This window comes from Trichomycterus rosablanca, chromosome 1 (genome assembly GCF_030014385.1).
Source record: "Trichomycterus rosablanca isolate fTriRos1 chromosome 1, fTriRos1.hap1, whole genome shotgun sequence".
Taxonomy (NCBI): Eukaryota; Metazoa; Chordata; class Actinopteri; order Siluriformes; family Trichomycteridae; genus Trichomycterus; species Trichomycterus rosablanca.
The window spans coordinates 64,463,426-64,490,665 of NC_085988.1; the positions used below are offsets into that span (position 1 = coordinate 64,463,426).

General features: G+C 39.3%; 1 protein-coding gene across 1 annotated transcript in view; it reads right to left on the minus strand.

The window, feature by feature from the left end:
* Nucleotides 1-27,240, minus strand: part of srgap1b (SLIT-ROBO Rho GTPase activating protein 1b) — a 72,245-nt gene that overhangs the window by 32,145 nt on the left and 12,860 nt on the right. Inside the window, exons 2-7 of the mRNA XM_062994996.1 lie at nt 21,869-22,031; nt 17,481-17,543; nt 12,516-12,692; nt 11,088-11,216; nt 1,372-1,593; nt 620-721 (exon numbers count right to left, since the gene is read on the minus strand). Coding sequence (XP_062851066.1) covers nt 620-721; nt 1,372-1,593; nt 11,088-11,216; nt 12,516-12,692; nt 17,481-17,543; nt 21,869-22,031 — 856 coding nt within the window. The remainder of the gene's footprint in view (nt 1-619; nt 722-1,371; nt 1,594-11,087; nt 11,217-12,515; nt 12,693-17,480; nt 17,544-21,868; nt 22,032-27,240) is intronic.

The window sequence follows — 27,240 nt, forward strand, 5'->3', positions numbered from 1 at the left end:
GATCCCCTCCCTCCGGAAACTGGGTCGCAGGGCAGTGTTCCAGCATGATAATGACCCCAAACACACCTCTAAGACGACCACTGCTTTATTGAAGAGGCTGACGGTAAAGGTGATGGACTGGCCAAGCATGTCTCCAGACCTAAACCCAATAGAACATCTTTGGGGCATCCTGAAGCGGAAGGTGGAGGAGCGCAAAGTCTCGAATATCCGCCAGCTCCGCGATGTCGTCATGGAGGAGTGGAAAAGCATTCCAGTGGCAACCTGTGAAGCTCTGGTAAACTCCATGCCCAGGAGAGTTAAGGCAGTTCTGGGAAATAATGGTGGCCACACAAAATATTGACACTTTAGGAACTTTCACTAAAGGGTGTACTCACTTTTGTTGCCGGTGGTTTAGACATTAATGGCTGTATATGGAGTTATTTTGAGGGAAGAATAAATTTACACTGTTATATAAGCTGCACACAGGCTACTTTTCATTGTGTCAAAGTGTCATTTTGTCAGTGTTGTCCCATGAAAAGATATACTTAAATATCTGCAGAAATGTGAGGGGTGTACTCACTTTTGTGATACACTGTATGTGTTTGTGTGTGTAGGAGAAAAGTGTATGTGTTTTTCTCACCTCCTCGTTCTCAATCTTTAGTGTGGCAAGACGGGACTGGAGCTGCTGATAGCGGAGTAGAAGCTCAGCCTGCACTTGCGGCACAGCTGTTAACTGATTCACCTGCCAACCCACACATACAAAATTACCCATACTTTTCTCATTACCAGGACATTACATCCTATGGAATAAATGTGTTTGCTTATTTGCTTATTGGTTTGTCCAGTGCCTAAACCATAAAGGATAAACTGCACCACATACTGATCACCTCATTAAGTCAAGTGGCACAATATATACATACAGCTAAGGTAAATTGTTTGTGCTCACATGTACAGGACATGTATGTCATTGTAGCCTTGGGATTCTTCAATTGGTTTGCACAGATACTTCTTTGTCCAAATCGTCTACAACTTTTCATTTAATATTTTGAAACACAGATTATCAAATAAATATTTTCCTTCTACATATTAAAAAAAATTCACCTGCTGCAATCACTGATGTGCCCTAACTGGTTCTTAACTTGTAGTTAACAGTTAAAAAACAGATTATAATACATTGAAACAAATGTCCAGGAAACAAAAGATCTATTGGGATTGAATGCGTGACCGTTTTTTTAAGTTCCACTGTTGTGCTATAGTACCATGAGATAAAAGAACTGTAGAGTTAATAACTCATCATCAGTGCGGATCACTAGCTTTATATTACTATTTGTAGAATGACATCAGCGATCTAGGCCTGTAATGTATTTACTGCATCACAGGTTGGCTCCTGACCTGGTCACCCATATGGGACTGGAACGTGAAGCGTGCAGGTGGTGTGAAAGCAGTAGGGTGGGTTTCCATGAAGCGCTGGCGGTCACTGCGTGGGTCTAGACCCTCCACTGCCCCCTCAAGGATGTCCAGACCCTCATGACGGGACGTCTCTAGACTGTACTCCGCCGACAGGTATGTACGCAATGCACGGCTCAGGCTGGAATGGTAGCCCAGGTCACAGCACTACCAAAACAAACATATATTAGGGATACAATAAAATATGTCTAATGTTATTACGATATTGCCATAAAAGTTGTTACTGGCCAGTATAATTTACTAATCTGATACAGTTTATAACCTGTTCAGTCAGTGTTTTACATAGTTTTATTCCTCATAAATGTATACTCCTCTAAATATACTGTACTGTATATGTATGTACTGTATATCTAACATAAAATATGTTTAAACATATTGATTAATTTTAGTCCACTTTAAACTGCTTTAAATTAACAATTAATAGTAATCCCAACAGTAAAACTTAATCACAGCAAGAAGAGCTGTTACTTATTCCTGGAGATCAATCTCCAATCCAGGATCCAATCATCTCTCTTGATGACTCCCAGATCAAGCCATCTGATAATGGAAGAAACCTTGGTGCTGTCCTGGATAACCAGCTGACCTTCTCTTCCCATATAGCCAACAAGACAAAATCGTGTCGGTTCCTCCTCTAAAACATCAGGAAGATTCGGCCATTTCTCTCCATGGAAGCCACTCAGATTCTTGTCCAGTCACTTGTAATCTCACGGTTGGACTACTAGATCTCGCTCCTGGACTACTGTATCTCCCTCCTATGTCCACTATTAAACCCCTGCAACTCATCCAAAATGCAGCTGCTTGGCTGGTTTTTAACCAACCTAAACACTGCCACATCACCCTACTGCTGTGTTCTCTTCACTGGCTTCCTGTAGCTGGTTCTAACAAGGTTTCAGTAGATATGTATTCTTGGACTGCTGTCTACTTAAACTAAAGTAAGGTAATGTTTACTATAGAAGCACCTCTGTTATAAGAGCGTCTGCTAAATGCCAAAAATGTAAATGCAAATAGTAAATATTTACATTGTAGTAACAAAAATGATTACAACAATTCAACTTGAAGAATTTCAACAAAATTTCAATTAACACTACATTGCAGCACACAGTACAATAAAAAAATTTGTATTTCTATTTCTTTACATTTACTCAGAATTTGGATCAAAGCACAGATACAGCATGATGTAGATCCCAGGTTACTTTACTATTATCTTTTCTACTAGTGGTTGACTAAGATTAATTCATCCCATACACAAAATGCTTCAATGTAATGTGCATTGTGACACAACCTCGTCACTAGTATTAAAAAAATCTGCAATTTGAGCCATAGTACACCCAATAGACACAATAGCCTTCATGTCAGTATTGGCCGCCCAACAACCTGTTGGTGGGTTGTGGCTTGTCCCTCCTCAGACTACAGTCAGAACTCACTATGGCTGCCTGCACTCTATGCTGTTTTGCCAATACTTTAACCCAGTCATCTAGCCATCAAGATAATTTTGGTTCTCATCAGTCACTCAGGTTTTTATGTTGTGCATATCTGCTGCATTCAACATGTGTACTAAGTGTAACTACCATCAGCCCAACATTTAATACATACCTGACCCTCAACTGCACCATTGTTATCAAGTAGCCATCTCCAAGCACATTTTTAGAGGTTGGACCAAATGTTACGGTTCTATATCCTATATTTTCTATATCCTTAGTTTTAAAATGATCACATCAAATTGCCCACCACAAGAGATGTTCACAAGTCACGATTCTTTAGGCTAAAACTTCAGTCAAGTCAGTATAACATACACAAAGCATATATGGTAAATGTAGCGTAAAAATAAACACCTAATATATAACTTTAGATTAAATAACACAACCGATTAACTTTGCAAAATACAACTGTATTTTTTCTTTTACAGCAGGCCCTTTTTCTTTCTGTAAACCCTACACATTTCTTTACATTTTTACTCACAAAAACATTATAATCTTTGTCATATAATGCAATATATTTTTAAATTATGGAAAACTAACTACTGCTGTTATGTTATTTTATATAGCTGGAATGGCAACTAAACGGCTGGTATAAACTAAACAAACTAATCCAGGTGTGTTTTCAGATGCCTTGTGAAGTTTGATGTGGTCGACCAAGTGTTTAGTTTCCCACATCATTTGCACGTTGCCATTCTTTTGTTATTTCCCAGAATATATAACTTCCTGTAGCCGAAGGCTCCCACATACAGTGTTCCTGCCGAAGCCATAATACGTTGGTTTGTTTACACTTGACGCCGCTCACCGATATCTCACACACGCTAGCCAGATGTTGTGATGAGTCACAAGAAAAGGGGCTGTGTCCCAAATCAACAAAATTAAGTTAATATGTATGTGTGTATTTTCAGTTGATAATATTGATCCTATCATCACACCTTTGCAGTTTATATAACCTCTTGAGCACGATTTATCTCATGTACTGTGTATCGAATCATTCAAAACTCAAAGTTTTAATGTTGTCACTGGGCCCCATTTTCCAAATGGATCTAAAACACTAAAACTACCATTCTGTATCACTTTTCACCATTGTTGCCTAGCACATGTATGCCATAATTGTGCATATGTTTATGCTTTTGTGTGTGGCTGCATTCCAAATCAACCAAATGAAGCACATATGTACAGTGTATCACAAAAGTGAGTACACCCCTCACATTTCTGCAAATATTTCATTATATCTTTTCATGGGACAACACTATAGACATGAAACTTGGATATAACTTAGAGTAGTCAGTGTACAGCTTGTATAGCAGTGTAGATTTACTGTCTTCTGAAAATAACTCAACACACAGCCATTAATGTCTAAATAGCTGGCAACATAAGTGAGTACACCCCACAGTGAACATGTCCAAATTGTGCCCAAATGTGTCGTTGCCCCTCCCTGGTGTCATGTGTCAAGGTTCCAGGTGTAAATGGGGAGCAGGGCTGTTAAATTTGGTGTTTTGGGTACAATTCTCTCATACTGGCCACTGGATATTCAACATGGCACCTCATGGCAAAGAACTCTCTGAGGATGTGAGAAATAGAATTGTTGCTCTCCACAAAGATGGCCTGGGCTATAAGAAGATTGCTAACACCCTGAAACTGAGCTACAGCATGGTGGCCAAGGTCATACAGCGGTTTTCCAGGACAGGTTCCACTCGGAACAGGCTTCGCCAGGGTCGACCAAAGAAGTTGAGTCCACGTGTTCGGCGTCATATCCAGAGGTTGGCTTTAAAAAATAGACACATGAGTGCTGCCAGCATTGCTGCAGAGGTTGAAGATGTGGGAGGTCAGCCTGTCAGTGCTCAGACCATACGCCGCACACTGCATCAACTCGGTCTGCATGGTCGTCATCCCAGAAGGAAGCTGACGCACAAGAAAGCCCGCAAACAGTTTGCTGAAGACAAGCAGTCCAAGAACATGGATTACTGGAATGCCCTGTGGTCTGACGAGACCAAGATAAACTTGTTTGGCTCAGATGGTGTCCAGCATGTGTGGCGGCGCCCTGGTGAGAAGTACCAAGACAACTGTATCTTGCCTACAGTCAAGCATGGTGGTGGTAGCATCATGGTCTTGGGCTGCATGAGTGTTGCTGGCACTGGGGAGCTGCAGTTTGTTGAGGGAAACATGAATTCCAACATGTACTGTGACATTCTGAAACAGAGCATGATCCCCTCCCTTCGAAAACTGGGCCTCATGGCAGTTTTCCAACAGGATAACGACCCCAAACACAACCTCCAAGATGACAACTGCCTTGCTGAGGAAGCTGAAGGTAAAGGTGATGGACTAAACCCAATTGAGCACCTGTGGCGCATCCTCAAGTGGAAGGTGGAGGAGTTCAAGGTGTCTAACATCCACCAGCTCCGTGATGTCATCATGGAGGAGTGGAAGAGGATTCCAGTAGCAACCTGTGCAGCTCTGGTGAATTCCATGCCCAGGAGGGTTAAGGCAGTGCTGGATAATAATGGTGGTCACACAAAATATTGACACTTTGGGCACAATTTGGACATGTTCACTGTGGGGTGTACTCACTTATGTTGCCAGCTATTTAGACATTAATGGCTGTGTGTTGAGTTATTTTCAGAAGACAGTAAATCCACACTGCTATACAAGTTGTACACTGACTACTCTAAGTTATATCCAAGTTTCATGTCTATAGTGTTGTCCCATGAAAAGATATAATAAAATATTTGCAGAAATGTGAGGGGTGTACTCACTTTTGTGATACACTGTATATGTTAAGTACCTATATAACTCAATGCTCTAGACTAGACAAAACCAGTTTTCAGGTTGTAGCCCACTATCCCACCACTGTTAAAGGATGAGGGAATTCTAAGAAATGTGAATCTAGTAATTAGCCAAGAAAAAAGAGCATTTAGACACATTAGAATAATGGTCAGACAAAACCATTTAAAAGAACTATTTAGCAGTAATTTAGCTCAGTCAGTTTGGACTCCAAATCTCCTGACTTAAATCCTATTTGAAATGCAAATTAAAGTATTAAAAAAACAGAAGGACTCTAGTACCCTTTCAGGACTGAAGAGATTATGCCAACATGTGTTGAAATTGAGCCCCAAAACCACAAAACATTAACTAAGTGTGAAGTGAATGCTTTTTTATATTTAACATAAACAAAATGCTTAAATGTAGTAATTGGTCAGTGGTTAAGGGCCTGGTCTTGAACCATACGACCACTGCCAAGCTGGCACTGTTGGACATCGGCTAAATACCAAAAATGTAGGCACCTAGGTGGCACAGTGGGATATTACGCTAGCACAACTCGGTTCGAATCTCGGCTTTGCCCCCAGTCGGCTGGGTGCCATCTAGTGGGCACAATTGGCAGTGCATGCAGCAGACAATAATTGGCCACCGTGACTTTTGGGTGGGATGACCGGACTAAGCGGGTGGGGTCTTCAAATGCTGTGCAAGGACCCTGGTAAGAGATAGAGTGTATATACAGTGTATCACAAAAGTGAGTACACCCCTCACATTTCTGCAGATATTTAAGTATATCTTTTCATGGGACAACACTGACAAAATGACACTTTGACACAATGAAAAGTAGTCTGTGTGCAGCTTATATAACAGTGTAAATTTATTCTTCCCTCAAAATAACTCAATATACAGCCATTAATGTCTAAACCACCGGCAACAAAAGTGAGTACACCCCTAAGAGACTACACCCCTAAATGTCCAAATTGAGCACTGCTTGTCATTTTCCCTCCAAAATGTCATGTGATTTGTTAGTGTTACTAGGTCTCAGGTGTGCATAGGGAGCAGGTGTGTTCAATTTAGTAGTACAGCTCTCACACTCTCTCATACTGGTCACTGAAAGTTCCAACATGGCACCTCATGGCAAAGAACTCTCTGAGGATCTTAAAAGACGAATTGTTGCGCTACATGAAGATGGCCAAGGCTACAAGAAGATTGCCAACACCCTGAAACTGAGCTGCAGCACAGTGGCCAAGATCATCCAGCGTTTTAAAAGAGCAGGGTCCACTCAGAACAGACCTCGCGTTGGTCGTCCAAAGAAGCTGAGCGCACGTGTTCAGCGTCACATCCAACTGCTGTCTTTGAAAGATAGGCGCAGGAGTGCTGTCAGCATTGCTGCAGAGATTGAAAAGGTGGGGAGTCAGCCTGTCAGTGCTCAGACCATACGCCGCACACTACATCAAATTGGTCTGCATGGCTGTCACCCCAGAAGGAAGCCTCTTTTGAAGTCTCTACACAAGAAAGCCCGCAAACAGTTTGCTGAAGACATGTCAACAAAGGACATGGATTACTGGAACCATGTCCTATGGTCTGATGAGACCAAGATTAATTTGTTTGGTTCAGATGGTCTCAAGCATGTGTGGCGGCAATCAGGTGAGGAGTACAAAGATGTGTGTCATGCCTACAGTCAAGCATGGTGGTGGGAATGCCATGGTCTGGGTCTGCATGAGTGCAGCAGGTGTTGGGGAGTTACATTTCATTGAGGGACACATGAACTCCAATATGTACTGTGAAATACTGAAGCAGAGCATGATCCCCTCCCTCCGGAAACTGGGTCGCAGGGCAGTGTTCCAGCATGATAATGACCCCAAACACACCTCTAAGACGACCACTGCTTTATTGAAGAGGCTGAGGGTAAAGGTGATGGACTGGCCAAGCATGTCTCCAGACCTAAACCCAATAGAACATCTTTGGGGCATCCTCAAGCGGAAGGTGGAGGAGCGCAAAGTCTCGAATATCCGCCAGCTCCGTGATGTCGTCATGGAGGAGTGGAAAAGCATTCCAGTGGCATTCTGTGAAGCTCTGGTAAACTCCATGCCCAGGAGAGTTAAGGCAGTTCTGGGAAATAATGGTGGCCACACAAAATACTGACACTTCAGGAACTTTCACTAAGGGGTGTACTCACTTTTGTTGCTGGTGGTTTAGACATTAATGGCTGTATATTGAGTTATTTTGAGGGAAGAATAAATTTACACTGTTATATAAGCTGCACACAGACTACTTTTTATTGTGTCAAAGTGTCATTTTGTCAGTGTTGTCCCATGAAAAGATATACTTAAATATCTGCAGAAATGTGAGGGGTGTACTCACTTCTGTGATACACTGTATATATACAAAAAGTAGTCTGTGTGCAGCTTATATAACAGTGTAAATTTATTCTTCCCTCAAAATAACTCAATATACAGCCATTAATGTCTAAACCACCGGCAACAAAAGTGAGTACACCCCTTAGTGAAAGTTCCTGAAGTGTCAATATTTTGTGTGGCCACCATTATTTCCCAGAACTGCCTTAACTCTCCTGGGCATGGAGTTTACCAGAGCTTCACAGGTTGCCACTGGAATGCTTTTCCACTCCTCCATGACGACATCACGGAGCTGGCGGATATACGAGACTTTGCGCTCCTCCACCTTCCGCTTGAGGATGCCCCAAAGATGTTCTATTGGGTTTAGGTCTGGAGACATGCTTGGCCAGTCCATCACCTTTACCCTCAGCCTCTTCAATAAAGCAGTGGTCGTCTTAGAGGTGTGTTTGGGGTCATTATCATGCTGGAACACTGCCCTGCGACCCAGTTTCCGGAGGGAGGGGATCATGCTCTGCTTCAGTATTTCACAGTACATATTGGAGTTCATGTGTCTCTCAATGAAATGTAACTCCCCAACACCTGCTGCACTCATGCAGCCCCAGACCATGGCATTCCCACCACCATGCTTGACTGTAGGCATGACACACTTATCTTTGTACTCCTCACCTGATTGCTGCCACACATGCTTGAGACCATCTGAACCAAACAAATTAATCTTGGTCTCATCAGACCATAGGACATGGTTCCAGTAATCCATGTCCTTTGTTGACATGTCTTCAGCAAACTGTTTGCGGGCTTTCTTGTGTAGAGACTTCAGAAGAGGCTTCCTTCTGGGGTGACAGCCATGCAGACCAATTTGATGTAGTGTGCGGCGTATGGTCTGAGCACTGACAGGCTGACCCCCCACCTTTTCAATCTCTGCAGCAATGCTGACAGCACTCCTGCGCCTATCTTTCAAAGACAGCAGTTGGATGTGACGCTGAGCACGTGCACTCAGCTTCTTTGGACGACCAACGCGAGGTCTGTTCTGAGTGGACCCTGCTCTTTTAAAATGCTGGATGATCTTGGCCACTGTGCTGCAGCTTAGTTTCAGGGTGTTGGCAATCTTCTTGTAGCCTTGGCCATCTTCATGTAGCGCAACAATTCGTCTTTTAAGATCCTCAGAGAGTTCTTTGCCATGAGGTGCCATGTTGGAACTTTCAGTGACCAGTATGAGAGAGTGTGAGATCTGTACTACTAAATTGAACACACCTGCTCCATATGCACCCCTGAGACCTAGTAACACTAACAAATCACATGACATTTTGGAGGGAAAATGACAAGCAGTGCTCAATTTGGACATTTAGGGGTGTAGTCTCTTAGGGGTGTACTCACTTTTGTTGCCGGTGGTTTAGACATTAATGGCTGTATATTGAGTTATTTTGAGGGAAGAATAAATTTACACTGTTATATAAGCTGCACACAGACTACTTTTCATTGTGTCAAAGTGTCATTTTGTCAGTGTTGTCCCATGAAAAGATATACTTAAATATCTGCAGAAATGTGAGGGGTGTACTCACTTTTGTGATACACTGTATATATATATATATATATATACAGTATATATATATATATAATATATATATATATAAAGCATGGGTGAATAGGAGTAAGTAGGAGTCCGCAAGTTCAAGTTTAATGTCAAACAGTCATGGACAATTTTGTGTCTCCAATTCACCTCACTTGCATGTCTTTGAACTGTGTGAGGAAACCAGAGCTCCTGGAGGAAACCCATGCAGACACGGGGAGAACATGCACACATGAAAGGACTTCACACAGAAAGGACCCGGACCATTCAAGCTGGGAATCAAACCCAGGACCTTCTTACTGTGAGGCGGCAGGGCTACCCACCGAGCCACTGTACCGCCCTGGAGTAAAAGTAAATTAAATAAATACAAAAGTGGTTTACTGTTCCCCCTCACTATAAGCTTCATTATAAAGATCGCTGACGAGGGCCGAATTCTTAATTATCACTTTTCTAAAGCAACTAAATGGTTTTCTAAATGGTTGGTTAACTCTGAGACTCTTCAGCCAACTCAATCTTTTTAAGGTTAATTCAGAGCTGTTCACGCTTTCACACTCTCTTAGCTCTTAAGACTGTAGTGCACACACACACAAACACACGCACAAGTGTGTACACAGTCACATGTCCTCCTGGGCTTTGGCAGAGGGCAAGGATGATCTTCGTGAAGGTCAGAAAGATGCTGCAATTCTTTTAGTCGAACATTGCTGACCACAGTGTGCCTGCTGTTGGCGTTAATGAAGAAAATATCCAACACAGCAAAGCTCTGATACGAGGGAAAGAGCTCAATGCGTGTACAATACCTGGGCATGGGTATTGGTGTGTGAGTATTTATTTTAGCACATGTGCTTCTTTGGTATGAATAGAAACTGACTTTTATTGTATGTGTGTAAAAGAAGAAATCCACTTTTTAATGTTTCTTTTGTCAACAGATGATGTGCAGGGGCAGATAGGGCATCTCCATATTAATGCCTATGGTTTTAAACTAGGATGCACACATACTTTTGGTCATATAGTATATTAACCTATCCAATCCAATCCAGTAACAGTTTGTGCTGTAAATGTGTGTATGGTGCCAACATTGCACATAGGTAACGGCCAACTGCATAGGTGTGATAATAGGATCAGTTTGTTATCATACAAACCTCAGAGCTTTGATGTTGTAACCCGGACCTATTTTTTCCAATGGATGCAAAACATCCCTAATATTTCATAGCCCTAGTGCAAATTACCTTTCTGTATCAACCCTTACCATTGTTGCCTAGCACATGTATGCCAAATGTATGCGTATGTTTATGCTTGTGTGCATTTGTGTGTAATTAGTCTTAGTCCCTCTCTTCTTCTCTGTTGTGTAGCAGACTGTCATAATGACTCACTTTTAATCAGACCCTGAATTCATCTCTGCTTAGTAAGGTGATAGCATAACCACTCCAGGCTCAGCACTCAGATCTGGATTCCTGCTGAACTAATCAGCACTGTTTTGATACTCACGTCAATCAAGTGGGAAAGGTCCTGGATGTAGTACTTAAACAGAGCAGCATTGGCAGCCTCCAGAGTCAACAGATATTCATTTCGTGCCTTCATAACCTTCAGCTTATTCTCAGAGTATTTGGCCTGGCGCTGATAAAAAAAAAAAAAAGCAGAGGGAAGAAAAGAGAAGACAATGAAGGAAAGGAAAAAATTAAGTTGGAGCTTCATGACAAAATATGCTCGTTTCAAGTCTTTGCTTGGCTCAGCTGCCATGTTCTGTACAATTCATTACCGCTGTTTTAATTAAACTGCTTCGGCTGGAGCCAGTATTGACTAATACAATTTTAAGAGAGGGAATAAGAGTGGGGAAGCTCAAACAGCTATAAGAAATTAATAAGAAATGCCTTCACAATAACAAATTGCCATTACAGTGTCCCTAAACACATCACTTTAAGGCAATAAACACTGTAGAATGTATGCAGAGTAAATATTTTATTTTTCTGTGAATTGTTAGTTTAAAAGAACACAGGGTTTTGAAGTGTGTCAGTGGGAAAATGTGCCAATTCCATCAATACATCATTTGTGAAGTCAATACACAATGACATTATTGTGTCTCACAATGCTTCAGTTTATCTAAAAAAATTTTAACTTGAAAAACCATGTGTTTTTGGACCTGTTTTGTGCTTTGTTCTGAACACATGAAAAGCTCTTTTGCCAAAAATTAGAAGCATATCATTCATTTAAAATAATTGATTGACCTGTTGGCTGTGGCAGTGGATAAAACACTTAGCTTATTGATTTTGGCTATATATTATAAAAAGTTATAATATAATAAAATAATAAATAAAATATATAATAAAATAAATAATTATACATAATATGCTTATGGAAATATAGAAAAATACAAACAGGTCATGGTCGCCCAAGGCTCATTAATGCACGTGGGGAGCGAAGGCTGGCCCGTGTGGGCCGATCCAACAGACGAGCTACTGTAGCTCAAACTGCTGAAGAAGTTAATGCTGGTTCTGATAGAAAGGTGTCGGAATACACAGTGCAAAAGAAGGACCAACACAATATTAGGACATACATAATGTTATGCCTCATCTGTATAGATAGATAGATAGAATAGATAGATAGATAGATAGATAGATAGATAGATAGATAGATAGATAGATAGATAGATAGATAGATAGATAGATAGATAGATAGATAGATAGATAGATAGATAGATAGATAGATAGATAGATAGATAGATAGATAGACAGATAGATAGACAGATAGATAGATAGATAGTCTCATCTTAATGAAACATTTGAGAACTGTTTTTGTATTATCCTGATTGAGGGTTCCTGTGTAGATGTATGTTAAATTTATAAAGCATCCCTGTGTATTAACCACTGATATCACATAAAAATCTTAAACCTTAAGCTTTTGTGTTGGATATCGTACCTTCTCCTTCATTTTCTGGATTTTGCGGGCAGCGTTGCGGCGCTGATGGCGCTCCTCATTGCGTATACCAAAAACCTCTCCTCCACGACCCTGTCTTTCACCTTGCCGCTCAGCCTCTTTTAACTTGTTCTCCGAGCTCAGAGTCTCGCTGTGGTACATGTGGTATGTCTTCATTACCTGTAGGGAGGATTATGCAATCACCAGTTACCCAGTATCCAAGCTTAGTCAAAAATAAAGAATTTTACTCTTTACTAAAAGACAGATCTTGAAAATAAAAGATAATAAAATGGTATGACAAGGCTTTATTATTATTATTATTATTATAGAGAGATACTGACCACTGCAGTGAAAAAAAAAAAGACCACTGCATTACATCACATAGCTACACTGCTAATGTGTGGGAGGGGCGGCACGGTGGCTAAGTGGGTAGCACTGTCGCCTCACAGCAAGAAGGTCTTGGGTTCGATTCCCAGGTAGGGCAGTCCGTGTCCTTTCTGTGTGGAGTTTGCATGTTCACCCCCCGTGTCTGCGTGGGTTTCCTCAGGGTGCTCCGGTTTCCTCCCACAGTCCAAAGACATGCAGATGAGGTGGATTGGAGATACAAAATTGCCCATGACTGTGTTTGATACGACCTTGTAAACTGATGAATCTTGTGTAACGAGTTCTGTCATGAATGTAACCAAAAGAGTGTAAAACAGGACGTTAAAATCCTAATAAAACAAAACAAACAAACTAATGTGTGAGATGATGAAATCGTGTTAAAGCCAAAAATATTTCTAACTCTGCGTTTTTGTAGTCCCTATATATTCTGGACTACAAGCCTACTGCCTGTTTAGAATTATTCTTGGTGAATATGGAATAAAATGGTAATAAACCATTAATGTATTTTGTAGGTAATTATATTTATTGTACACTGAAAATATAAAAAAGATATAAAACATCCAAATCCACACAATATGACCACAGAAACAGGCTTTTATATGGTCATCTTAATCCCCTAAACCAAACCCCAATGAAAAGCTGTGCATTAAGCTAAAAATAAGAGTCAAAAGACATAATTTGAGGAGATTCTGTTTTTTAAGAGTGCCTTCTAATTCCTTACCCTGAATTCGCAATCTATTAAGATGCCAAACGTAATAAGGTGCCAGTGTAGCCATGTATATTTTTGACATCCACTTTTTAAAAACATTCTTGCATTTGTTTAAGGTATAACATTACAACACGATTAAACTATTGGGGACCCAATAACAAACCTTAATTTGCTTCAGCTGTGATGTGTCATATAAATACCACCCAGCGTTGTGTTCGAGGTGTGTTGCAACCATGGTGAAAAATAATGAGCTGTCACAAAGCTGAGCAGGAGAGGAAATCATTTAATTGCACCGAAAGGGCACTGGGTATGAGAAGAATTCCTGATTATAAGTATTGCCTGGAAGCTCCAAAGTTATGGTGCACCAGAAGACCTGCCTAACTGTTGGAAAAAGCCCAAAGTTTGTTCAAAGGCCTTAGCATTCTCATCAGGACCATAAATAAAAACACATGTGTTCGTACAAAGGACCTACAGGATGACCTGATGAAGGCTGGGATAAATGTGTCACTGGCAAGTTAGAAAATCACATAACAACCAATGGCATAATGGCTGAACTCAATGACACATGGCACTTCAGACCATAAAGCACAGGAAGGGAAACTGAACCTTGATGAAAATGGGATTTTCCAGCAAGACAATGTTCCCAAGCACACTTCTGAATCAACCAATGCTTGGTTACCGATCAGTCCTGGAATATCTTAAAGTGTCCTTCTCAGTCTCAAGATTAAAATTATCCATTAGAAAATCTTTGTTGGGGCGCCCAGGTGGCGCAGCGAGATATTCCGGTAGCACACCAACGCCGAGATTCTAAACTCCTTGGTTTGAAACTCAGCGGTGCCTCCGGTCGGCTGGGCACCATCTGGCGGGCATAATTGGCAGTGCCTGCAGCAGATACTAATTGGCCATCGCATCTGCAGGGTGGGGACCAGACTATGTGTGGGTGCGTGGGTCTTTATACGTTGTGTAAGGACCCTGATGTCAATTTATGTTAACAAAATTGTTTATATGACAAAGTAAATATTCTTTCTCTGTTTACTGAGACTTGTTCATTTTCATTCAGTTCCAAAAGCATCAATATAACACCTTTTAAAAAAGGGTGATTAAATATGTCTTTAATGTTATTACCTTTTCATTATGACCTACACTTAAAATAAAATACATGGTTTACATAATGTCACATTATATTGTCCATTTAGCAATTAATGGTAATGCATCCGACATGGTCTGTGATTCTCACTAACAAGTCTTTTGCTCACATCTGTAAATGAGTAGTGAAGCAATATTCAAAAAGGAAGCCAGACTTCCCCACATCCGTAGTGTTTTTATATTCCCACATTGAGATAATCACCCAGTTAAGACACTTAAGTACTTCTTACCGAACCATCTGTGTTTTTAACAGATGTCGTGTGTGAAGGAGAATGTGAATAATGGCTGCCATATGTAAATGACCACTGCTTAGCTCAGCTACAAGCCATGTTGTGATGAAGTACTAATACATTTTAACAAGGACATGCAGAAGCACATGAACACTTAGGTTGTCTAAGTGTTTATGTGCTTCTCTCTCTCACCAGAGGAGTAAATGTCATAAATATTCAGCCTCTCACATTCTGTGTGAACGTGAGAATGTGAATGTGTGCGCTGCTTCCCATCTGCTAGCATCAAACCTCAATAACAGTAGAACTTAGTCCCAATCAATGGTAAGTCGACTTACCATTGATTGGGAATTTAAGAAATGAAGAATTTAATACATTTATTACTTCATTACTTAAATGTATTGATTTGTTCATATTTGATTAGTACTTAGAAACATCAGCTGCAAAGCACGAATACATTCTGAACAGAGCACTGTTTAGTTGCAAGGTGTCTTAAACTCACTCAGCTCCACTTACCATATAGAAGCACTTTGTATGTCTACAATTACTGACTGTAGTCCATCTGTTTCTCTACATACCTTTTTAGCCTGCTTTCACCCTGTTCTTCAATGGTCAGGACCACCACAGGACCACCACAGAGCAGGTATTATTTGGTAGCAGGTATTATTTGGTAGTGGATAGCGCTGGTATGAGTGGATCAGACACAGCAGCACTGCTGGAGTTTTTAAATACCGTGTCTACTCTATTAGACACTCCTACCTAGTTGGCAACCCCGAGTTTCGAACCGAGGAGTTCAGAATCTAGGCGTTGAATGTCCCGCTGCACCACCTGGGCGCCCAAGCCACTGGTTTTTAAACAGTTGCATACGATGCAGTTTCATATATACTCAGATATTTCCGTATATACTCAGATATTAAGAGTCATGCACCTTTCCTCATTATCACCTTTCTCACTGTCTCAGCAGCAGAGGTTGCAGTTATGAGGAATTCCCTCCAGCAATCACATCCCATAAACAAGTGAATCATTGTCCTTATAGGTGCTCGGTCTGCCGTAACAGAGATGAGACTTGTGAGTTTAAAATGTCGGCACTTGCATGTTATCGTGTTTTACCGCTGCACCACCAGAGCGCCACATACTAATTTATTAAATATGATTAATAACAAGTATTAATAAATAATTATTACTTTAATGTGGTTTCAAACTTTTGTTTTGTAAATTGGTTATTAACACACAAAACAATTTATATTAAAATATATTAGATTAAAAATGCTAACAGAGATTATTGAAAGACTGATGGAAAGTTTTCTGCTGTGATATAACTTCAGAAAAAGTGCTTATAGTATTATACTGTACATTAGCTGTCCTTTTATTATTTAGTCCTGATACATTTAGTGTTAAAGGTTTATATTAAATTAAGAAAAAGATAAGTCTAGGTTTTAGATGACTTTAATCTTGCTCTACAGTACTTTATTGAATATCTAGCTTAAGATTCTTAAGCAAACAACTGGTGTGAGTCAGCAGTATTATTACCATAGTAACAAGATTTCTGAGCTCTCTAAAGTTTATAAGCCAAAACATGAAATAAAAACTGCCAAAATATATACACACATATTGGTTTTGTAGATTTGTTAACCACCGGTTTGCTATGTTTTAGTTCTATTACTGTAACATCACTATACTGTACACTGGATCCTTTCTTGCAAAGTTACATAATAAAATCATACTGATTAATAATTGCTGAGAAATTGACCTTAAAACTACTATACATCTCACTGCATTATTACTATTAATAATCAGACACTATGAATTTACAGGCTACCTCTCAGGAATGTTATTTTACAAATATAAAAAGTCCTAAAATTTCTTGATACTTAAGTACAGTTAAAATGAGGAACTCATACCTATCCTTGAGTAACATCCTCATATGTTTGTTCGTTCGTTCATTCATTCATTCATTTACTTATTCATTTGAGTTTGGCTTACAGAGACTCTCACACCACCGCCAGTGCAGGCACCTTGCCCAGACAGCAAAGGCTGCAATAGCACAGCCAATTGTGCCTCTTTGGACCGGCTAGGTCAACTGGAACTTGCCAGCTTGAGGTTCAACATGGTTGGCTATTGCGTTAGGCCACCGCACCATCCGAGCACCCAGGTATAATAACTTTGACTTTAAGCATTAGGAACTTGCTTCAGGACAGCCAAGATAAATCTAAGGCATTCAATTAATACAGTAAAAGCTTGGTAAGACTGTGACGGAAGTATGAAACTATAGAATCAGTAAATGAAATATTGATGAGGCTTAAAAAGTGGGGCTATAAAGGACGAAAAAGGCCAGTGATATAGAAGGCTCATGTATTTACGGAATGAAAAAAAAAACAGGTTTAAAAAGTTAAAGGAAAAGTATAGAGAATGATTAAAATCTCAATCTAAGAAACTAATGGCAGCTCAAAAGGAGGATAAAAGGAATGGCTTAGATTGGGCGAGGGAGGGAGGGAGACTTACTGTATAGAGTTCATTAAGAATCTTCATCAGGTCTTCCTGCAGTTGGAAAGTGATCTCTTTACTCTAGAGAAAAAGAAAAACACCAGTATATTTAGAGATGATACAAAAGGGTAAGCTTTAGGTCAAACTCATATCTAAAGCAATGAACTCCAGTTAGACACACCCGATCTAACAAGAATGGGCAGAACAAAAGCTATTTTGACAGTAGTGCCCACTAAATGCCACCTGATTGCTTTTATCTGCCAAGTTCATTCAGGCTTGGAGTCAAGATTACATGGAAGGAAAGCATTGCTATAAGTTATGAGCATATAGTAAGAACTCTATAATTGTGAACATCAATATTCAGAGCTTGGACTTAAATCTTGACTGCTTGGACAGATGTGCATGGATAGTTTACTAAAAACTGTAAAAGTGTCTTCCACTGAATATATCAGCTTTAATTATACAAGAAAGTGGGCCAAATGTCCTCCACAGGGACGTGAGAGGCTGATCTCTCAGGCTGCATTTACTTTTTTTCATAGGTGATATTGGCACTATATATCCTTTTTTTAATTGTTAAATGAAACCATTATTTGTGTTTTCTATATAACATTTAGTACGAATGACAAATACGCAAAAATATAGGAAATCAAGAAGGGACACATACATTTTAGTAGTACTTAAAATGTGAGGCTTGTAAAGTGGCTGGTAAGTGAATAAGCAATTAGAAGCATTGCTAAACTCCAGAAAATCTTTATGCATTGAGCTTCCCTTAACACAACTTCAATTTATTATTTTGTGATCCTATATACTTCACTGTTCATTTTCAGATCTTCATGCTCCAGTTAGGTCAGTTAGGTGAGCTGTAAATATAAGCAGTAAATGATTAGATGATCTTCTGGGTGGGACATTCTAACCTAAAAGCACTAAGAGGGGCGGCATGGTGGCTTCAAATGTAGCACTGTCGCTTCATAGAAAGAAGGTCTTGGGTTTGATTCCCAGGTAGAGCGGTCTGGGGTTTTTTTGTGTGGAGTTTGCATGTTCTCCCTGTGTTGGGAGATTGTCGGTTCAAAATCCATGTGCTTCCAAAACCAACTAAGATATGCGAAAAAGAATTTCATTGTACTGTACGTACACACACACACACACATATATACATATATATATACAGTGTATCACAAAAGTGAGTACACCCCTCACATTTCTGCAAATATTTCATTATATCTTTTCATGGGACAACACTATAGACATGAAACTTGGATATAACTTAGAGTAGTCAGTGTACAGCTTGTATAGCAGTGTAGATTTACTGTCTTCTAAAAATAACTCAACACACAGCCATTAATGTCTAAATAGCTGGCAACATAAGTGAGTACACCCCACAGTGAACATGTCCAAATTGTGCCCAAATGTGTCGTTGTCCCTCCCTGGTGTCATGTGTCAAGGTCCCAGGTGTAAATGGGGAGCAGGGCTGTTAAATTTGGTGTTTTGGGTACAATTCTCTCATACTGGCCACTGGATATTCAACATGGCACCTCATGGCAAAGAACTCTCTGAGGATGTGAGAAATAGAATTGTTGCTCTCCACAAAGATGGCCTGGGCTATAAGAAGATTGCTAACACCCTGAAACTGAGCTACAGCATGGTGGCCAAGGTCATACAGCGGTTTTCCAGGACAGGTTCCACTCGGAACAGGCTTCGCCAGGGTCGACCAAAGAAGTTGAGTCCACGTGTTCGGCGTCATATCCAGAGGTTGGCTTTAAAAAATAGACACAAGAGTGCTGCCAGCATTGCTGCAGAGGTTGAAGACGTGGGAGGTCAGCCTGTCAGTGCTCAGACCATACGCCGCACACTGCATCAACTCGGTCTGCATGGTCGTCATCCCAGAAGGAAGCTGACGCACAAGAAAGCCGACGCACAAGAAAGCCAGCAAACAGTTTGCTGAAGACAAGCAGTCCAAGAACATGGATTACTGGAATGCCCTGTGGTCTGACGAGACCAAGATAAACTTGTTTGGCTCAGATGGTGTCCAGCATGTGTGGCGGCGCCCTGGTGAGAAGTACCAAGACAACTGTATCTTGCCTACAGTCAAGCATGGTGGTGGTAGCATCATGGTGTTGGGCTGCATGAGTGTTGCTGGCACTGGGGAGCTGCAGTTCATTGAGGGAAACATGAATTCCAACATGTACTGTGACATTCTGAAACAGAGCATGATCCCCTCCCTTCGAAAACTGGGCCTCATGGCAGTTTTCCAACAGGATAACGACCCCAAACACAACCTCCAAGATGACAACTGCCTTGCTGAGGAAGCTGAAGGTAAAGGTGATGGACTAAACCCAATTGAGCACCTGTGGCGCATCCTCAAGTGGAAGGTGGAGGAGTTCAAGGTGTCTAACATCCACCAGCTCCGTGATGTCATCATGGAGGAGTGGAAGAGGATTCCAGTAGCAACCTGTGCAGCTCTGGTGAATTCCATGCCCAGGAGGGTTAAGGCAGTGCTGGATAATTATGGTGGTCACACAAAATAGTGACACATTTGGGCACAATTTGGACATGTTCACTGTGGGGTGTACTCACTTATGTTGCCAGCCATTTAGACATTAATGGCTGTGTGTTGTTATTTTCAGAAGACAGTAAATCTACACTGCTATACAAGTTGTACACTGACTACTCTAAGTTATATCCAAGTTTTATTTCTATAGTGTTGTCCCATGAAAAGATATAATAAAATATTTGCAGAAATGTGAGGGGTGTACTCACTTTTGTGATACACTGTATATGACATAAAGGCATTCTTCTAAATTATTTAGAATTTAAGTAAAAATAATTTGTTTAAAACATCAGATGTCAGTTTAGATATATTTTCATTTCCACCAACACATTTCTCTAGGTACTGATTATTAACAAATGTCCTTATAATGACTTATAACAAGGCTAAAATATATGAATGGGAGCTGGACTTGCTACACATGGGTTTGTATTCTTCACACTCCCATGCTACCTGTGTTGATACACAACACTACAGAGAGCTGCTCTTAGGGAAAGTGGCTATAACTCAATTGGGAGAAAAAAGGACAAAAGCAGAGATTAAAATGGCTTAAAAATGCAGTATTGAGGAAATCTAATATTATCATGTAAATGAAGTGCTATGCAATACACGGTACAACTGAGTCTCAGTAATAATGCCTCAGAAATGAAATTACGAAGAGCAGCTGAGATGGAAAAAAAGCAATATTTCCTTTATGAATTATCCTCCTACAAGAACCTTTTCTCTGGTACTTCATAAGACAAAAGTCATAGAAACTTTTCCTGTGTGGCAAGACAAAATATACAGTATATGCTCAAGACTACTTTATCACAACTACTTTCTGTTAAAATATCAATAATAGAGCTTTAATTAGAAGCTGATACTAATCTGATATGCACATCATGTTAGTTAGAAGAAGAATGAATAGAATTGGCTTTATTTGTCATATATACAGATACAGGTGTACAGTACAACGAAATTCTTTCTTCACATATCCAAGCTTGTTTTGAAGCTGGGGTCAGATCGCAGGGTCAGCCACTGTACAGCACCCCCTGGAGCAGAGTGGGTTAAGGGCCTTGCTCAAGGGCCCAACAGTGGCTACATGGCAGAGATTTGAACTCTCAACCTTTCAGTTGATAGCCCAAAGCTCTACCCACTAGGCTACTACTGTCCAAAGCTGAATCTCTTAGCAAAGAATGTAAAACACGAGAGACATTCTAGCTTTCTGTCATTCAGTGTCTATGTGCATGGTAATAGCATAAAATTTGTCAGTGCATCAAATGAAAATACGTATATGGAAAATACAAGTGAACAGCCATTTAACATTTAGGCCACCATCAGCTTTTGTGAACTGTGGTATTCCCAATGTTTAATTGTTTGCATATTCATTAATTTATTCACAGCTACAAAACCGCATTGGACATTCATTTAGAAAAACCATGCATTTGAGTGATTTGTAATAAAACAATCACCTCCTTTTGCTACTGAATCAATAAAATTAACCGCTGATGTGGATTAAAACTGATATCATTATTATTATATTACTTTATTACACAATAAATGCATACAGTACATACAGTACACTCATCATCTGATCACTTACATTCACATTAACAGACTCACAGTAGATTATACTTTAATGCTGTATATCTGTACATTAATAGCTTTACTTGTATATATTGAACAGATGGTGCTAGTTTTATGTAAGCAAATGTGTGTTTTATATTTAATGTGTGTTAAAACTGTGAGGGTCTATGCACCCAAGATTTTCACTCAGCTTTCACACCTGTGTTAATGTGACGTGACAATAAAAGTGAAATGAATGTAATCTAGTTGATGCAGTGTGGTATTTGGAAAGAGGTCATCATGTTTGCATTCTTACTTTTTTTAGCAGACGTGTGTTGTCCTCGCTGACGTGAGATAGGCGTGTGATGACGTTGTTGAGGTAGAGGTCGCTGAGTGTGGCATGGTCCTTACTTTCTCTGCGCACCTGGTTCAGTAGCAGGTACCAGCAGTTGACTGGGGACAGCAGGTTTTGGTCTTTCCTGGAAAAAAAACACCACAATGTACACATGAGTTAGTTGTGCCATGTTATCACATTTGTGATAGTGACGGCAGGAATCTATTTTTTATGCTAGTTTTATTGGTCTTGTATTATATATATGTTTTTGGCCTTATATTATTGAGGAGTTTGATAATTATTTCTGTATTATCTTGGGTGAAAGTTTCTTTTAATGTATTAAGCATGTGTAGTCTTTGTCTTTAACTGTTGTACTTTGGGCATTCATTCAGGATATGTTTTATAATAATGGGTGTCTGACATTCTTTGCAAAGTCTGGGGTCTTCTCCTAGTATTAAGTGCTAGTGTGTCTAGTATAGATAATATGGTCTGTACAGTTTCTATGGTCTGTACAGTTTCTATAATGTATGTTTGGTTTATTTCTGACATCGGGGTGAATTTTGTGTAGTTTATTGTTTGTTTGTGTGTTCCATTCAAGATGACATTTATTTAATGAAGTCATTTACATAGGATTTCGCATGAATTAGTAAGTTAAACAATTAATAAGGTAAAGTACCTCCTGAAATACAAAAACTAAACTGCTCCAACACAAAAACAAAAACTACATACATTATTGTTAATTTCCCTCCATCAATCTACACTTAATTACCCATATTGACATTGTAAAACCAATAAGAACCAAAAACCAAACACTAAAAACTTCACAAAAGTATTCACTCTTTTACTGTCAAATTATGGTCAGGTACATACTGTTTACTTATATTTTAGCTGTGTCTAGAACTAAACTAGAACCCACCTGTTGTAATTTGAATTGACTGGACATACATTGGAAAGGCACTCGCCTGGGTCTACAAGAGTCCACAATTTACACTGCATTGACAGGACAAAAACCAAGGCAGAAACCTTGAGTTGGTCAAAGAGATAAGAAAGAACTAAACAGGCACTCCAAATAAATAAATAAAGCCTTTACTGCAGAAGTCAAAAGTGGCCACTGCTGAGTAAAAGGCATACTGTTTAAAGTTGGCAAAATGAGGCAAACCATTCTCTGGTCTGATGAGACAAAAATCACAAATTTGGGCAAAACAGCAAGCCTTATGTCTAATCACCTGGCTAATACCATCACTACAGTAAAGCATGGTGGAAGCATCATGCTATGGGGTGCTTCTCAGTGGCAGGATCAAGGAGAATTAGAACTGAGTGATGGATAAATGCAGAGTATTAACACCACCATGGGTAATGCACTAATTTGACAACCTATTTAATAGAGCCATATTCCGGTTAAAAAAACAGCCAGAATAGTGGATGTTTATTGTATGGAACGGCAAATGGACAAATGAGATAATGCTTTTTCACACTGCACATTAATGAATTGTTTATGCTATATTTAATAAATGTAACAATTTATTGCATTCATTTTATGGCCATAAAATCTCACTTGTTATTTATTTAAAATTATTTCATGGTTTTAAATTACCAGTTCAGACTTTAAAGTGTTGGTAAAACAGCAGAGGCCAATAACAAAAATCTTTGATTTTGCATTTAATGACATTAGTGCACTTTTCTGTGATGTTCATTTTCCTAAATGTTTGATGGATTACTTTGTACAAAAACCTAGTAATAGCTTTAATGCTATAACACTTGCTGGGTGGCCCCTGGATCTGCTATCTTTTGATTTTGCTTTGCGGTCACACATTCTTCTTCATTATAGGGTCTTCTGAAACCCAATAGGGAATCTTTTTGTAGCAAGTCCTCTGAAAACGTCCAGCTTTTAATAAATTCTCTAATGCATCCAACTACAAAACTCAGCCTTTTGGAAAAAATTAAAATGTATTCTTTCTTCCCCAACAAATTACTAAATAGTACACATGCACTACAGGAAGCTAAGGATAAATCCCAGCCTGGAAGAACCATGCAATTGCCCTTAATACATGTACACACAAAGGAATTTTCTAAAAATTTTTAAGGTAAGGCCAGCGTGTCAAATAAGTGAATTAGTTTTAATACAGATGTGTGTTGACACAATCAAGTGCGAAGTGTACAAGCTGACACCGTAGACTACAACCGCCTCCGTTTCTTTAATAAGCAGCACAACAGGTTAAAGCAATGCAACATGGTAAAACAGCTACACCACAGGAGTATGTTGACACTCCTACTAATTATTGAGCTCACTGACAATAGTTTGCAAAAGGTTCCAGCATAACTGTGCCACCATGTACAAAGTACAGTCTACAAAGACATAGCTTGATGCATTTGGTGTGGTTTAATTGCGAGAAGCCACCTTGTTAAACATCTGGATGACAATTATAAACCAGACCTTCTCGTCCAACATCACTTTCTGATCTTACAGACATTATTTTAATCAAATACACATAAACTCCCACAGACACACTTGAAAATCTTGTTGAAAATGTTGAAAAAGATTGTTACAGAGGCAAAGAAGCAGGTGGGGAGTCTATATTAAAGACCATGGCTTTGCAATGGAGTGCAAGCCCATGGTCTAGGGTCCACATCTGTTTGGCCATATAGCATAAGCTAAACAGTGGCAAGACAGTGTTTGACCTTCTGTCACTGGAGTAGTTTGGTACTATCATCATCCCTATGTGTCCAAGTGGGTATCCCCTGGGTACTATGGTTTCCTTTTATAACTTCTTAATCAATTACACAAATGTAAATCCATCAGCAGTTGAGAAACATTTAGTGCTGAGAAAAGCCCTCCACAAGATGTTGGGAACATTCCTTTAAGAGGTTAATCCATATAATTGCTAAAGATCCATCAGCTTCTCATCATGCTACAATCCTCTTGTTCTAGCACATCCCAACAGTGCTCTATTGTGTTAGGATCTGGTGACTGAAAAGGACAATAAAACACACTGGACTTGTTCTCATGTCTAAGATGACTTGTGCTTTGGCGCATGGCACATAATAATTGCTGTAAGTGACCATAACAAGATGGCTATATTTTGGCCATTAAAGGAAAGCAGGTGGTCAGCAGTAGTGCTGGACAATAATTCAATATCGATATATATCGCGATAGAAAATGTTTCAATAACGGTGATATGATTTTTAATCAAATTCGATCGATATACATTACGTCAGTGCGTGATGACGTACGCCACAGGCACGAAGCCAGTGCTCAGCGTTACCGCTCTGATTACACTCCGCTACAACACTGTGGATATTAGCGGCTAAATGAGTTCAACAGCTGTGAGTGAACGAGCATCCACAGTTGAAAAAGAAGCAGATGAAATAGTTGATAAGAGAGGAAAAACTAGACTCTTTTTTCTGTATTCTTTAAGCACAACACCTGCTGTAGCAAATTCTGCAGCAACTCTTAAGCACTTTTTATATTCTTTATCCTGGTTGAGCACTTTTGTTCGAAAATGTTTACATACAAATAATAATCAGTCCATGTTGTGGATTAAAGTTAGTTAAGACCAGAGGTGGAAAGTAACGAATTACATTTACTCGCGTTACTGTAATTGAGTAGTTTTTATTGTGTACTTGTACTTTTCAAAGTAGATTTTACAGCCTGTAATTATACTTAAGTATGTTTTGTATTAAGAATTGTAATTTGCTACATTTTAAATAACATCCGTTACTGAGTAAAAAAACGCTAAAAAATCACGTCTGGGAAACTGCTGCAGTAAATTCTGATATGGGGAGTCAGATCTTTTTGCTCGGTTCCTTTTAAAGAGCCGTATATATATAACGACTCCCAGAAGCGCGAGTCGGTTCCTTTATTTAATTTTAAAGGGCCGTTCAATAGATTCGAATCATTCTACGACACATCACTAGTGGTTATACAGTTTGAAAAAGTTTTATGGGACTAAAATGACACATTACACACACCCCTAAATGTTTTAAATGTTGTATCAACATGTTTTTACTATTATATTTTAATTAAAAACAAATATTGTGAGATTTATATCCAATTGTCCTGTTTGCATTACACAGGAGAGACCCCCCCTGCTGTTAATAAAGTAACTAAGTAACGTTTACTCTGGGTACATTTTAAATGAGTTACCTTTTACTTGAGCAGATTTTTAGACTAGTAATTTTACTCATACTTAAGTAAAAATACATTAAAGTAATAGTACTTTTACTTGAGTACAATATTTTAGTACTCTTTCCACCTCTGGTTAAGACATGTTAATATATTATATTATATATTGTCAAAGCTTATGTTTATTTGAGAATGATGTCGTGTTTTTGTTTGTATACAAATGCTGAATACAAATAAAATGTGAAAGCTAATTTATTTGTATTATTATTATTATTATTTCTAAAATATTATGTACTTTTAAAGGGTGAGATTTTATAGACTTTGCAAATAAATTTTTCAGAGGTTTGCAGGTACAGCCTTTCAATGTTGGTGTTCTTGGCAGTTTTTCTGACATTTGTATTATTCATATCGGTATCGGAATTATATCGTATCAACCGAAATTAGGAGTTATATCGTGATATAAATTTTAGCCATATCGTCCAGCCCTAGTCAGCAGCAGTATTCAGACAGCCTGTGGCATACTTACAATGCTTGATTGGTATTCTCACACCATTACACCAGCAGCAGCAGGAGCCTGAACTGTTCGAACCAGTCTATTTTTATTTTTATCTCTCTCTCAATAAAACATTTCCACCCACATAAGTGATCACTAGATGCTGTTTTGTTTTCACACCATTATGCGCAATCTCTAAAGACTGCTGTGCATACAAATCCCAGGAGATCAGCACTTATTCAAACCAGCCCATCTGGCACCAGCAACCATGCCATAAAGACACTTGGAAAACATGTAAACATTAACTGAAGCTTTTGACCCACGACTGTACACTTTTATGCTCTGTGTTGCTGCTACAATACAGCCTGATTGGATAACCACAAGAGTCAAAGTAGCCAGTATGTGTAAGCCTATTAAGATTTACGCTTGTGTGCAATTTCACAAACAAACAGTCCAATGTTGTACAGTGGTACCTTGAAACTCAACGTCAGTTGGTTCTGGGAGTGGCATGGAGTTTAAAAGGCGTTGAGTTTTAAGGTTTTTTTTTCCCATAAGGATGTATGAAAAACCTGTTTATGTGTTCCATGGTCCCATGGAACTGCATATATTTTAGGCTAATGTAAAATAATGGAGTTGTTTTTGACACTTATACACTGAAGATACCACAAATATAATATAAAACACTGAAATACAATTAAAAACAGTTAAAAATCAATATAAAAATACAATAAAACCTGC